This window comes from Gallinula chloropus (assembly GCF_964237585.1).
Source record: "Gallinula chloropus genome assembly, chromosome: 18".
Taxonomy (NCBI): domain Eukaryota; kingdom Metazoa; phylum Chordata; class Aves; order Gruiformes; family Rallidae; genus Gallinula; species Gallinula chloropus.
The window spans coordinates 11,342,105-11,355,695 of record NC_140103.1 but is presented as its reverse complement, the minus strand read 5'-3'; the positions used below and the strand labels follow the sequence as shown (position 1 = coordinate 11,355,695).

Here is a 13,591-nt window from a genome sequence, read left to right as displayed (position 1 = left end):
CTGGTAGTGCCCCGAGTGTGGAGGAGGCTGCAGAGAAATGCCCTCAAGGTGTACAGTTATTCAAAGGAGCAAAGTCCAGTGCAGAACTGGTCTGTTCACTGTAGTCTGATTATCCATGGCAAGATGGCCCAGGGGACAAGAGGAAAGGTGGGGTGGAGGAGAAACAAAAGAAACTTCAAGTCACTTTAGATCTCAGCTGCCTGAAGACTTTAGAACATCAGCCTCCCATTGGTCTGCCCACTTGAAAACATTAGAAAGTCTGTCAAGTCCACACACTATCTATGGAAAGGAGCACGTTCCTGGCAGAGGGCTGTCTCTCTCACGTGCTCAGCTTTCCTTTCAAACTTAATTTTATATATATTTATATTTTTATATATATATAAAAAAGCACTTGGTTTCCAGGGGCATTCATAATGAGGTCCACAGTGTTTAGAACTTAAAATTCTTTTTCTTTGTTTGGAACAGTGTTTTAAAGTTTTGTTTTAATTTTAAAAGACAGTCTTAAAGCATGTTGGACTTCAAAAACATGAGTTTGTTCATGTCTTCTGGACTGAGTAGCCGTCTCCTTTTGATTAAGAGAGCCTGCTCACACATATTTACACATTCACTTCTGGCACCAACAGCAGGCACTGCTAGGAGCCAAAAGGCTAGCTTGGCTAGTTTTGTATGCTTTTGGGTAACACACGACCAGTACTGAAAGAGGTCAGGGGTGGCCTGGAAGAGAGGTTCTTGCAAATAATCATAGACTTCATTTTTCCCAAACCAATCTTCTTCCTGAGCTGCTGCGGCTTCCCCTGCTGCCCGAGGCTTCTTGGTTGAAGGTTCAAATTCAGTTTCTTCTGCCCAAGACTCTTTCACCTCATTGATCAGCTCACAGACCTTGCCAATGATCTCTTCGTGCTGGTAGGGCGGGACGGGCCGCAGCTTCTGCTGAGGGTCTAAGATCATGGCTACTTTGTGTGCCGAGTGAACTTTGAAGTTCTCCTTCAGCGCCTCCAAGAAGAGGTGGCAGAGTTTGCTGACCACGCCAGCGTCGTTGGCTTTGGAAGTGAAGAGCTTCTCCAGTTTGACGTAGGTGGGCAGGACCAGCTGCAGGGTGGGCCGGCTCTCGTTGCTCAGCTCGATCACCGCCTGTTTCACCGGAGCCAGGATGGCTGCCAGGTTGCTGAGCAGGTGTTTGTTCAGGTTTTGGATGAGGTTCATCTTCTTGGCCCTGCTGTAGAACTCGCAGATCTGCTCGTAGCGCTCGTGGACGAGCAGGAGGGAGTCGGTGACCGAGTTCCAGCAGGGCGGGGGAGAGGTCTCTTCCAGGGAGCCAAAGGTCTCCTTGGAGAGGCCCGTGGATCCCGCCAGGTCTTCGCAGACATTCAGGAGCTCGATGACTTCGTGCATGTTGCGAGCCTGTAGCGTTCGCTTGTTCAGCACGCTCTGCACTACCGAGTTCAAGGCACAGGCCGAACAACGCAAGCACATGCCCGCCTTGGAGAACGCAGAGGAGTTGACTTTGCAGTCTGTGACATACACCGTCCTGATCTCCGACATCACGAACTCCGAGAGCACGTTCTGTACCCAGTGGTGGATAAAGTCACCGTTCTCTCGCATGTCCACGCCCTTAATTCCCAGGACGTAGCTCTTGATGTGGTTGCCTTCCACCTGATAAGCTGTCAGGATGTAGCAAGAATCGGGGCCGATGCTCTGCGAGTGACAAGTGACACCGATGCCGAGGCAGGCGTTGCTGCCCAGGGCGCAGGTGACTTTCACCTTCACCTGGTTGTACATCCGAGGCAAATGCTTCAGAGCCAGAGTGTTGAAGTTGCCAAGGATTTCGGTGACAGAGAAGGCACCATAGCGAGCTCCACTATCCACCAGGGTCTGCGCCAGCTTGATGAACTCCTTCCCACTCACCACGCTCAGAGCCCCCAGGTCAGTGCACATCACCCTCAGGAGCCGCTCGGCAATGTTCTGCCGCTCCTTCTCTGGGATGGCGCTGTTCCCTACCGACCCGCTGGCAGACGCTGCAGTGGGACACAAGGAAGGAGAGAAAGCAGCAGGTGAGAATGGCTCCTCTGCAAGGGGAGAGGGGAGGAAGGAGCAAAAACAATCCTGAGACCCAAAGAGGCAGCACATGCCCAGGCGATGGCAGAGACATCTCCAACCCTGAGCTCCTTCCCCAGGGGGTTCTGGGCAGAGGGACCTCCAGGGTTTGAGCAGCCAGGAGCTCAGCTGCATGCTCTCCCCATGAGCACACTCTACCTACTCACAATCCAGTGCCTTAACTAACGGCATCTCCATGGTGCTCACAGAGGAGCTGCCCAGGTAAGTTACACCCCTGTGTGCTGTATGCTGTCTGTGTCTGTGGGCTGGTGGTCACAGCTCAGCCCAGCTGGAAAGCTCAGCTTCTGGCCATCTCTGTGATCTGAGTATTTTCTTTCAGACAGTGATTTTAGGGAGTTGCTTCCTCCACCATCTCAACCAGTGCTGAAACCCAAGTTTCCATTTCTTCCTCTGAGCTTTAGCAACTTCACTTTTTGTGGTTGATTTTGGGCAACGTGAGTGTCATTTCTGGCCCTAACAGAACACAGCAGCTCTGTGGTTTTGTTTCACCCTTGTTTCACCCTTCCCCCAGGCTGCTTGGCTCAAGCACTTTGGAACTGATTTCCCTCAGGGCTGTATTTTACTTTTCCTCTGGTGAGGCACAAGCTCACTGGACAAGCTGGGGACAGAGCCAGACACAGGCAGTGACAGGTCATTCCTATGTCCCACCGTGACAAGTGGATTAATCTTTTAACCCCAGCTGGGAAGTCTGACATTTTCCCAGGAGCTCCTGAATGCATCTTCCTCACACACCTTTCCTACCACCACTCCTGTACTGGGAACACGTGCTCTCTCTGCAGGACAGCACATGGATTACAGATGCAATCAAGTGCAGTCTGGGGAGGACAAGGGCCTGTGCAACACCCACCACTGCTGTCACCTGTTCAGAGCCTGGGTTAAGCCTGGGACAGAAGAGCAAACGTTGCTACGTACTATTGTTGGTGTTATTTCTTTGGAGCTGTGGTTTCCACTTCTCTTCCACAACAGCTAGAGGTGATCTGGGCTGGCTAGAGGCAATATTGTTCTCGTTGTCAGCTGTAGGGCAAGAGACAGGGAGGTGTTAGAAGCACAAGGTAGTAACGCTTGAAGGACAAAGAAGGGGATGTGGTACCCATCTGCTTAGTGTTTTCTCATGGTTCCCTTAGCTGGGTGACACCAGTCTACTCCCTTCTCTGTAGCTTTTAGTTCTCTGTGAGAAGGCACAGGGCTGTTGGAAACCCTGAGAACTGACCTTGGACTTACAACCTCCCAAAACATGGCTGAAATGACAGCGGCTTTTCCTGAGCATCAGCGACACTGATGCCACCTCACTCTGTGAGAGATGTCTCCTGGTCAAGTGAAGCTGCACATTCTGAAAGCATCTCACAATGAAAGCAGGTGGAACAACCAGTGAGCCTTCTTTTGCCTTAATGCCTCTTTCTGCACCACAGGTGGCTTCCCTGTCCTTCCCTGTCCTTCCCTAAGCACTCCATTTTTCCAGCTATGCTCAGCTCCCCCATATCTGAAGACCTCAGTACAACCTCCACACAGGGTTTCTACCCAGGGCAGAGTCTCTTGGGCTGCTCACTGCTGCCTCAGACTGCAAACAAGAAGAACCCCCCACCAAGTTCTCTGGACTGTGCCCAAAGGCTGCTCCCCCCTACAGCTGCCAGGATACCAACTGCCCCAGGGGTCCCTGTGCTCATGTGTAACTGGGCTAAACACTCCAGCTGCCAGTTTGATGGGATCTTTCAAGGAAATGCAGTCAAGATGAGGGAATTCTATATCCATGTGCTGCCTTCTTGTGTGCCCCAAGAACTTCCCACTCTCCAGAGGAAATCCTCTAGTTCTTGGTATGCTTCACTGTGGAACTGTGCTCTGGAATAGCTGTGAAGCAACACTAAAGTGCACAATGAAGAGAAGTGGAAGAGGAAGGAGGAAGATGGAGAGACTGCTGACCAGGCTGAACAGAGGAGGATGGAATTCAAGCCAAAGATGACAAAACCAGTCCTTGACTCTTCACTGCTGGACTCATCTCACCTAGTTCTTGCCATCTCTATTAGACCTCTCTGCAAAGTGGCCCCCTGGGGCTCCTTTTATGCTCAGCAGTGCACAACAGGCTGAAGGATGCAATTCCTTCACACAGACAGAACTCCACATCTCTGGCAGTCCAAGAGCCACCCAAACTCACCCAAAGCCAGTGACTTCTCCACGGATTACAGGGGGAGTCCAAGCTGACCAGTGCTGGTGGCAGGATCTACAGCCCAGGCACAGCAGCATGGGGTGAAGTGAATCCTGCCCCAGTGCCCCAGGCTGCAGAGCACTAATTAGAGGAATGCTTTATTAAGGCACATGCAGGAGCTTTGCAGCAGGCTGATGTGGTGCTGAACAGAGCAGCTAGCAGAGAGGGCAGGGTTGTTCTCCTTCGTGTGCCAGAGCCCTGGGACAGGCTGCCCAGGGGGTGTGGAGTCTCCATCTCTGGAGAGATTCCAGCCCCTGTGCAATATGAGCTGGGGAGCTGCTTTGGCAGGGGGGTTGGACCCCATGAGCTCTCCAGGTCCCTTCCAACCCCTGGGATTCTGTGTGTGCCAATGACCTGGGAGAGAAGGGTCAGCAAGCACCTACAGACAAGCAGTGTGATGGAACTCCAGTGCCCTATTCCTTATGAGCAAGCCCTCCCAAATTTGAGCAGCTCTGCCTTTAACTGCTGGGGCACTCAAACCTGGCTGATCAGCAGCCCCAGACTGCACAGGTATTATGAGACCTGGACCCTGCACTGGCCACAGACTGGATCAACACCTAGAAGCAATCCAGGACAACCAGGGAGACTCTGTTGGGACTGCCTCAGGGGCTGCATGTGCCCAGGGATCTCCCTGGTTGTGGTTGGTACCTGGGGAGCACTGCCCTGCTCAGGACTGCAGCCAGTCTTTGCAGGTGTGGAAGAGGCCTGAGGAGCAGGAGATGCTCCAGTGAATGCCAGTGATCAGACAGGACACACCACTTTCCCCCCAGCATTTGCCTAGCCTAACTGCTCTTGAGCTAATGCCACCAGTGTCCTCAACTGCAAACACCTGTGGGTAGCCAAAGGAAAATGCTGGACTGTTGCCTACTAACTTTGCTCATGGTTCAGGCCTTCCTTGTCTTGGTGAGGAGCCGGTGGGGGGAGAAACATTCTATATTTCCTGCCTTCAACTTTTTTATCTACTTCATAATAATAGGGGATTTATTATATACAAATATCTGCTGGCATTCAGGATGGCATTAATGAGATTTGTGCATTTCAGCCTCATCTTCTTATCAGGCAGCCTGTGAACCACACAGATCATGGTTCTTTAATTTCTCTTCATGCCTCCAATCCTTTAATCCAGGTTCAGCCTGGTTGTCCTTTTATTTTCTTAGCTCTAGATGTGGGAAGGGCATTATATGGTGCCACTCGACCTGAACAAAGTGCTCTAAAGGGAGTCAAAGCTGGATATTGTACAGTGTAATTACAGAACCAATTCCTTTGCCTGGTGTTCTGCTGTTCTGTTTCTGCTTTTCAGCCTCCAATTTACATTCTAATTGCTTCTTCTCATTGTGTAGCTCCTTTATGGAGCTATAATCTCTCCTTATTACCTTCCAGCCTCCAGGCTCAGCCCTCTGAATGACTTGAGAGCCACTAGTGTCCCTGCTTGGCTCCCTGAGGCCAGCAGCACGTTCCTGGTCTTCAGTCACTGGCAAGAGGTGCTCAGTGAATGCATCAGATTTAGCTGGATGTCCCTTGCATCAGGTATGATAAACCAAACTGGACTCCTGAACTCATGAACAGGGTGAGAATCTGACCCACACAGGCTGCTTAGATCTCTGCATCTCCACGTAACGCTCCTGGAGCCAGGCACATGCACTGCTGCAAGCTGCTGCTATGCCAGTGTCCCCAGTGTGTGGACCCCATGCCACCAGTTCTGCTGAGTACTGTAAGGCTGCTGCACCCCCAGACTTCAGAGGTGGTGTGCTGATGCTGTTCCTTGGACATGGAAACCCCCAAAAGCTCTGACAGGCTACAAGGCCACAGACTGACCGGAGTAACCGCAGGTCCCGAGTCATCCCCTCTGCTGCTCTGCTCAAGCACAGCACCCAGAACCAGACACCCACCACAGCTGCCTGAAGCTCTCACCCCTCTTCATTTTGTTCTGCCCTCACCCCACAGCAGCAAACACCTGCCTCCAGCTGCACAGGGTGGGGAAAGGCGGCTGCTCCCTGAAGAGAAAGAGGAAGAGGCATGTGCAGAGGACTGGCAAACTCCACACACAGATGGAATGGGGGGGGGGGTATGGCTGTGTTCACAGGGAGCAGCCTTGGGGTGCCTGGAGAAAGCACTTGAGGACATAAATGAGGTTGCTGTCACTGTACCAGTGAGACATCTGGAAGGAAGCAACCAAGCAGAAGACAGTGGCTTACAACCAGAGCAGGGAGAGATGAGAAAGTGGAGTTTCTGAGTTGGGGAGAGGGGAGTTACCCATTCATGTATCTCCCAGCCCTCTTCTGTGTTTGCAGTATAACCCTGGTGACCAGGCCCAGAGACCATGGGATGTTTGTAAAGCAGAGAGAAGAAGCATCTGCAGGCAGCACTAGCTTAACACTTTCAAGAGCTCACAGCCTGACAGTGAAGCACCATTCTCCCCTGGACACCCTGGTCCCTCCTCTGCAGTTCCTCTACTCAGTGTCACAAGAGCTGTAACTCAGAATGCTGCATGTCACTACCAGAGGCTGGGACAAGGACAGGCTGGTCAGGACACAGCTTGGAGGCTGGCAGGGACCTGCCAAAGAACAGCCAGGACAGAACCCAATGCCACAGAGCAACAGCAGCCTCTGCCCCCAGCAAAGCTCCCCCCTGTCACGGGGACGCCAAGTACTCCACATTAACCAGCCACAGCTCTAACAGAAAGCAGCACCCATAAAACTCACACCATCTTTACCAGATCCCACTGCAGGTGTCTGCAGCTCATTACAAAGCTGATGAATAGAACAGCTGCTGAGCAATGCACAGAGCCCACACTAAGAATCACCAGTGAGATGTGAACGGGAACCCAGGAACCCCAGAGGTGAAGAACTCAAGGGATGCTCGTTAAAATTAGGACTAAAACACTGAACAAGGTAAGAGCTTTGATTGGAATTACTGTTACAGGATGGAAAAGATGCTTCTCCTCAAGCCACTGGACCTTCATGCCACTCCAGCCAGGACTTACCTGTGCAGAGAGCACGGACCAGCACAAGCACTGGACCTGGACCTCAACAGAGCTGTCTGTCAGACAGCACAGAGCTGTCACAGGTGAATTGTTTGGGAACCTTGTTAATTCTCTTTGATTTCCATTCAAGAGGAAAAAAAAACCCAATATATTAAAAAAAATCCTGTTTATACGTTTTTGAATATTCTGAGTGGTGCCTTTGACACAGCTTTGGCTTTGAGATCTTAAAACTGCCACTTATGTACTGAGATAGAAAGCAAAGAGGGTGGCTTACAGATGAAGAACTGCTCCTCAGACTTTTCTTTGGAAGAGAGCTGAGAATGAAATGAACAAGCTGCTGAAACAGCAGCTGCTTCTTCTGAGAACACATTTCAGTCCTTTGCAGAACTCCAGGAGGCACAAGCAGAAGATGACCTGTGTGGGCAAAGGCTCTGCTGCCTGGCAAGCATCTGTGCTTTGGTTGCTTCAGTGGGAACTACCCTGTTTGCAGGAGGGATTTCATCTGCTGCAGGAGCGACCTGTTAGTGCTTCTGCACAGAGAGTTCCCTGGGAACCTCTGGGGAAGGGGAAGGAGCTTGAAGTGCTCTGTGCCAGCACAGCACATGTCCTGTCTTCCTAGGGAAAGGAGCAGCGTGTTTCAGATAGCCCTGAGCCTTGAGCTGGTGCAGCCACTGCTACGTGCTCTAGCCTCTGAGCAACCTCTTGCTGCAGGGGTGATCACTGGGGCTCTGGAAGCCGTGAGCACAGGAAGCTCTACTGACACACAACGGGGTCACCACCAGGCAGCAGCGCAGAGGTTAATCCTCCGCTTTCAGCGAGTCGAAGTGCCCAGCTTACCTGCATGGGACTGCATGTGCTCCAGGAGATTGTTATAAAACTGGAACTGGATTCCACAAGCTCCACAGGTGTAAGGCTCTGTTTGGGAGAAATCAGTTCAGAAGAATTACACAGAGTATGCAGGGAAGCAGCACACGTGCATACCTGAGCTCGCAGGGTAGCGGGGCAGCGCCTTAGGGCCCGGGTCCTTGTCACCTCAGCCCACGTGTGCACAGCACAGAGGCTCTTAGAACTGAAGCCACGGGGCTTGGGCTGGGATTTGGGCCAGTGCTGGGGCACGTCACTGCTTCCAGGGCTGGGATCAGGCATTTTTCCAGGTGCTTCACTTTACTGCCCCGAGAAGCCCGAGGATGGCAGACGGACACTCGTGCACTAAAGCGAAGCACCCGCCGCTGTGTGTCTGGGGCATCTCAGTGAAGCTGCACAGAGATTTCAGAGGCTACAGCCCTGACTGGGGTTTACCAGCTCACACCTGCTGCAGGCTGTTCTAAGCATCTCCTCCTTCTTTTTAATCTTGAAAGCAAAGCGTGGTGAATGAATTTCACATCCAGTGCTGTCAAATGCCAGTCTCTCTGCTGCCTCTCCCAAGTAAGGAGCATTGGGATGGGAGAAATCCTGTTGTTGAGAAGTTGGGGCATGGAGAAGTGCCCTGGGGGAACTCAGCTGGGGTTTTGTGTGGCTGTCAACAAGTGCAGCGAGGCTGGGGAATGGTGAGCGCCGCTGGGCTCGGCAGCAGCAAGTTGCTGGGGGAAGCAGAGGTGGAGGGGAAGAAGCCCAGAAATCAGAGCTGTGCCAGAAGGCTGAGAGCAGAGCAGGAGAGCCATGTTGCCAGAGTAATACGGATGAGCTGGAGTCAAGGAAGAGCTGGGTGCAGAGCTCCCTCATGAGCTGGAAGATACGTTTAGTTCTGGCCTGACACGTGTGCTGGAAGTGCCTTTCTTCCACTGAATTAACCTAACAGCAAATGTTTGCTGTTGCTCATTTAAACAGTATTAGTTGAGTGCATGAGCTGGCAGCTGTAAAATCAAAGTGTAGTGGCTGCAACACGTTCCCCTTGCAGCTTGCTTCTGTCCCTCTGGATGCACCAGCACATGGACACCTTCTGCTGCAGCGCTGTGTTTTGTAACAGCAGAATGGACAGATGTGAGACAGGGTGTACAGACACTGCAAGGCCCAGTGCTGTGATACACCTGCAACCTGCACCTGTGTTTGAAGGGAGAAACACACTCTGCATCAATGGAACACGAGACATCTGCTGCACACAGCAAGAACACCAGCATCCAGGATGGAAGAAACCAAACCCAGGGAAGCCCAGCCCTGACTTGGCTACGATCTGTAGGATGCCTGTGTCAGGTAGCAAGCCCAGAATTCATCAGATGGCTACAGAAGCTGTGAGGAAATAAGACAGAAGAGCCCAGGAGTTGTTCACACAAGCTGCACTCCTACACCATGAGGCTGGATCCTGGTGGTGCCTTTCACAGACCCCCCAGCTCCCCGAACCGATGAGGCCAGCTCCATCCCAGGGGCTGCAGGACTGAACCCCCTGCACCCTCTGGGGATGTTACTCCTGGGTGTTGCTGTGGGGAGGAAGTTTGGGAGTACTGTACTGAAGTAGCTGTGCCTGTGAAAACCAGGATGAGTTGGGAATTCAGGACCAGGGAATTACCTGGCTGGTTGTTCTGTTGAAATCATCAGCAGTGAAATACTCAGTTATGGTGAAATGTCACAAAAGGCACAATGGAACCTCACTGTCCAGGCTCCTCTTGTGATTATCAGAGAGAAGACCCCACACAAGTCCAAACCATCACTCTCTGGCACGTGTTCCAGTGTCAGATGACCTGAGTCTCAGACACCTATTTGCCTCTGCTGCTTATGGAGCCTCAGCTGCTCAGATGGACACGTCTCAAACCAAGTGGGTTGACTCCCCCTTTCAGTGTCAAAATTAACCCCTGATTAATCTGATGAAAGAAGTCACATTGCAAAGAGCCTGCTGAGTGCTGCTGGCAGGGTCCTGGCAGGGTCAGAAGAGCTTGCAGAGCTACCAGCCCTGTCCCTTGCCCCTCTGCCTACAACACAGTGGGGAGATCAGAGTGTGCTGCACATCTCAGTGCTTCAGGGGGTCTGGAATCTAGAGGTGTCACACCACAGCTCCCTGGGACGCTTTCAGGTCTCTGTGTGCCACTGAAACATGGGCAGGCACATGCACCACCTTCTGCCATCTCTGCCTGCAGGAACCTGTGGTGGTGGAGCAACAGCAACCCAACGTTCACTGCTGCAGTCCAAGGCTCTTCTCTGCTCCCAAGAGCAGACCAAGTGTGAACCAAGTCTACAGTTACCACAGAAGCAATTTTCCTCAGCTATTTTACCACCATAAAGCTGTTTAGTCTTTCTTCTGGCTCTCCCCTTGCCTGACTCCACTTCCCAGTAGTTTCCATCCATCATGCATTGAGGTATCTGCAGTTCTTCATCTGAAACTCCTCCCTCTGTCACTACAACATACTGTGCCCTCAGAAAAACCCTGTTGATTTCCATCCCATTTCCAAGAGCCCCCCCTTCTGTTCTACAGAAATGACCACCCCTGGAAACAAAACCACCGCCTGCTTTCAAAACCCAATTCTGCATCCTGAAAACGTCCACACAGTTTCTAAGCACTGCTGAGACAGTCACAGCAGCCTACAGCCTGCCAGAAACACTGCTGAGACAGTCTCAGCAGCCTACAGCCTGCCAGAAACAAGCTAAGTTAAAACTAGGGATAAAATTTAACAACATCCAACAATTCAGAAGCCTTTCTGGAGAGGAGGGGAGGGATGCTTGGGAGGGTGTGCAGAAGCCCCGTGGGTGAATGAACTGGCTTTACTTCCCTGGGCTTTCTCACCCCTCTTCCTTCTGAGATTTCATCTTCTAAGCCCCTGACACACCACAGCACAGAGAGCTGGGAGGAGCCAACAGCCAGGCCAGGGGAAGGAGCAGGGGATGTTTCAGTGCTAGGAGAGGCAAAGGGATCTGAAAAGTGGAGAGAAGGAGGTCCCAGTCTGTATCTGAAACCAGGCAGAAGCTACTGCTAGGAAAGAACTGCTCACCTGGGCTGGTACACACAGCAAGTAAATCCCTCCTCCCTTTGATTTCTGCTTGCAACTTAAAGGAAGAGTTGCAAGAGTTACAACAAAGACCCCTGTGAGTCCCCTGTGTGCCCCTTTCTCCTTCCTGGGAGCACAGAGCCTGCCACGCCACAGAGAGCCCCTGCCTTTCCTTCCCCAGAGGGATTTCCACTCTCCACTTCCTTGGCTGGACTGAGGTCTACAGGATCTGGAGAGGATCTTTTCTCCATCAGGTGGGCAAGGGACCCACAGGTGTGATGGGTCCCAACGAGGAACCTGTCCTTTCTCTCACAGCAGGGCTCCCCAACAGCTCCAACTGTTTTGGGTGGCCAAGCCAGGCTCTGTGTATGTAGGAGCAGAGAGTGGCCGTGCATCAGCTCAGGAACGGCTCCCATTCCACTCTGCAGCAGCACTGCCCAGGGAACCTGTCTCACACTGCTGGAAACCTTCTCCCTCACCCCCTCACACCCTTCACTGCTTCTCAGGAATCAGCTCCTCTTGCTGCTCCAGATCTGAGGGGGTGAAGTCACAACAGGAGCAGCAGTACTGTTCGGTGTGAGAAGCAGCCGCTCAGCCCTGGTGCTCAGACAGGCTCCTGGCTCTTATGTGGGGCAGGGCCAGGCCCTTGGCATGGGCTGGGGAGGAGGGTGCTCTCCTGTTTCCAGGCTTCCTCTTATTTGCATCCCCCTTGGCAGATGCTAAACACAGCCTGGTGCCAGCTGGTCTCCTGCCCTGCACTTGGCTCGCTCAGGCTGCGAGCTGGGATTGCAGCTCCCAGTCTGTAACCACAGCTCCCAGAGCCTTCCCAGCCTGGGGCAGGACATCCTCACACAATCATCCTTCCCACTTGTATCTCAAGCAAGTGGAAGATTTCCCTTCCTTCCCCTTGTTTCCACAGCTTGCCCCTAGTAGCCCCTGCTCCACCTAAAGAAGCTGGGTGATGGAAAGGGTGTGGAAACAGCCCAAAGTTCACCCAACTCATCCACAACAGGTGGAAGGAGACAGGCAGTGAGCTCACTGAGGCTGGAGACAGCTCTCCTCACTACAGTCTGACATCCTGAGCTGCTCTTACTGTGCTGGTCAGGCAGTGGCCCAAGCACAAGGTCCTGCAGTCTGCCACTAGAGCATCCTCCAAAAATGTCATGTTAGCAAAGAAAAACCTGCAACACTCAACTCTGAACCTGCAGAGCAGCATTCTCACACATGATGGAACACCCACCATCCCTCCCTGACTCACCTCCAGGGAGCAAACTCTTCACACAGCCAAGACCAGAGCAGGGCAGCAAACAGAGGTGCTGCACGTTCTGCAGGTCTTGGGATACAGCTTGAGCTCTCCCACAGGTCTGTGTTTGGCCGTGGCTACAATGCCCTTTCCTCCAGAAGCTGGAGAGCCAGTGCAGCTGCAGGGAAACGGCTCTGCCTCAGCCCTGACACATGTGGCTGTGCCTGGCACCTTGCAGAGTAAGGCTCTGGGCATCTCCTGTCCTCCACCCTCTGCCTCTTGCACACAACTGCATGCAGAAGACTTTGGTGCAGAAGGGGTGGAAACGAGCCCTCAATCTTCATGGAAGTGTAAGAAATCATGAACTGGACCCTCAGAGAGTTCAGGTGCCTCTCTGGCCTGTGCTGTTGCTGCCCTGTAGCCTGAACTTGGCAAGGGAGAGCAGGTATGAAACAGTGAGTGTTGCACAGGCCAGACCTGTCCACACAGCACCAAGGGGAGAGGGTGCAACACCCAGTGCATGACAGGCTGCACACACTGCACCTACGATGCTGTGCACTACCTGTCTGCCCACATCTTCTTCCATCCCCCTCTTCCTCCAGTCCCTCCTTCCTCACTGCCTGTCCCCTTCCCCTCAGCTCAGGGCACACACCCAGGAGGCTGCTCTCACACTGTGGCTGCTGTGGCTGTGCCACCCATGCCATCCACTGCCTGCCATGGTGAGGAGCACAGCCCAGCAGTGTGACCCTCTGCCCAGGAACCTGAGGATCCCACTGGGCTGAGCCAGGATCCTGACTCAAACAGCTCTTATAAGGAAAACCACCTGAAAATCTGGAAGGAAGGGGAAATCATTCTGAAGACATCCTGCCTGCCAGCAGGAGAGGGCTCCTCTACAGCCAACCGGTCTCAGTGGAGTCAGACTCTCATTCCAGAGTTCTCCCACCACATGGAAGAGCTGAGCAGAGCACAGACAAACCCACTGCTAGCAAGCAGTGCTGCTGGAACTGTGGACATCCATCCCACAGCACTTCTAGCAGCCTCCTCCCTGCTGTCTGAGACTCAAGCACTGCAGCATCCCCAGGCAATGGCATTTCCATCTCCTATCAAGAACAAAAGTTTTCCTCCCCATTTGTCTG

General features: G+C 52.7%; 1 protein-coding gene across 1 annotated transcript in view; it reads right to left on the bottom strand.

Annotated features, from left to right (window-relative positions):
• Positions 1–501: 501 nt before the first annotated feature.
• Positions 502–13,591, bottom strand: part of ZNF618 (zinc finger protein 618) — a gene marked incomplete at both ends in the record, with an annotated part of 156,213 nt that continues 143,123 nt past the window's right edge. Inside the window, 3 exon segments of the mRNA XM_084272315.1 lie at positions 502–2,015; positions 3,028–3,129; positions 8,136–8,213. Of these exon segments, the coding sequence (XP_084128441.1) occupies positions 502–2,015; positions 3,028–3,129; positions 8,136–8,213 (1,694 nt within the window).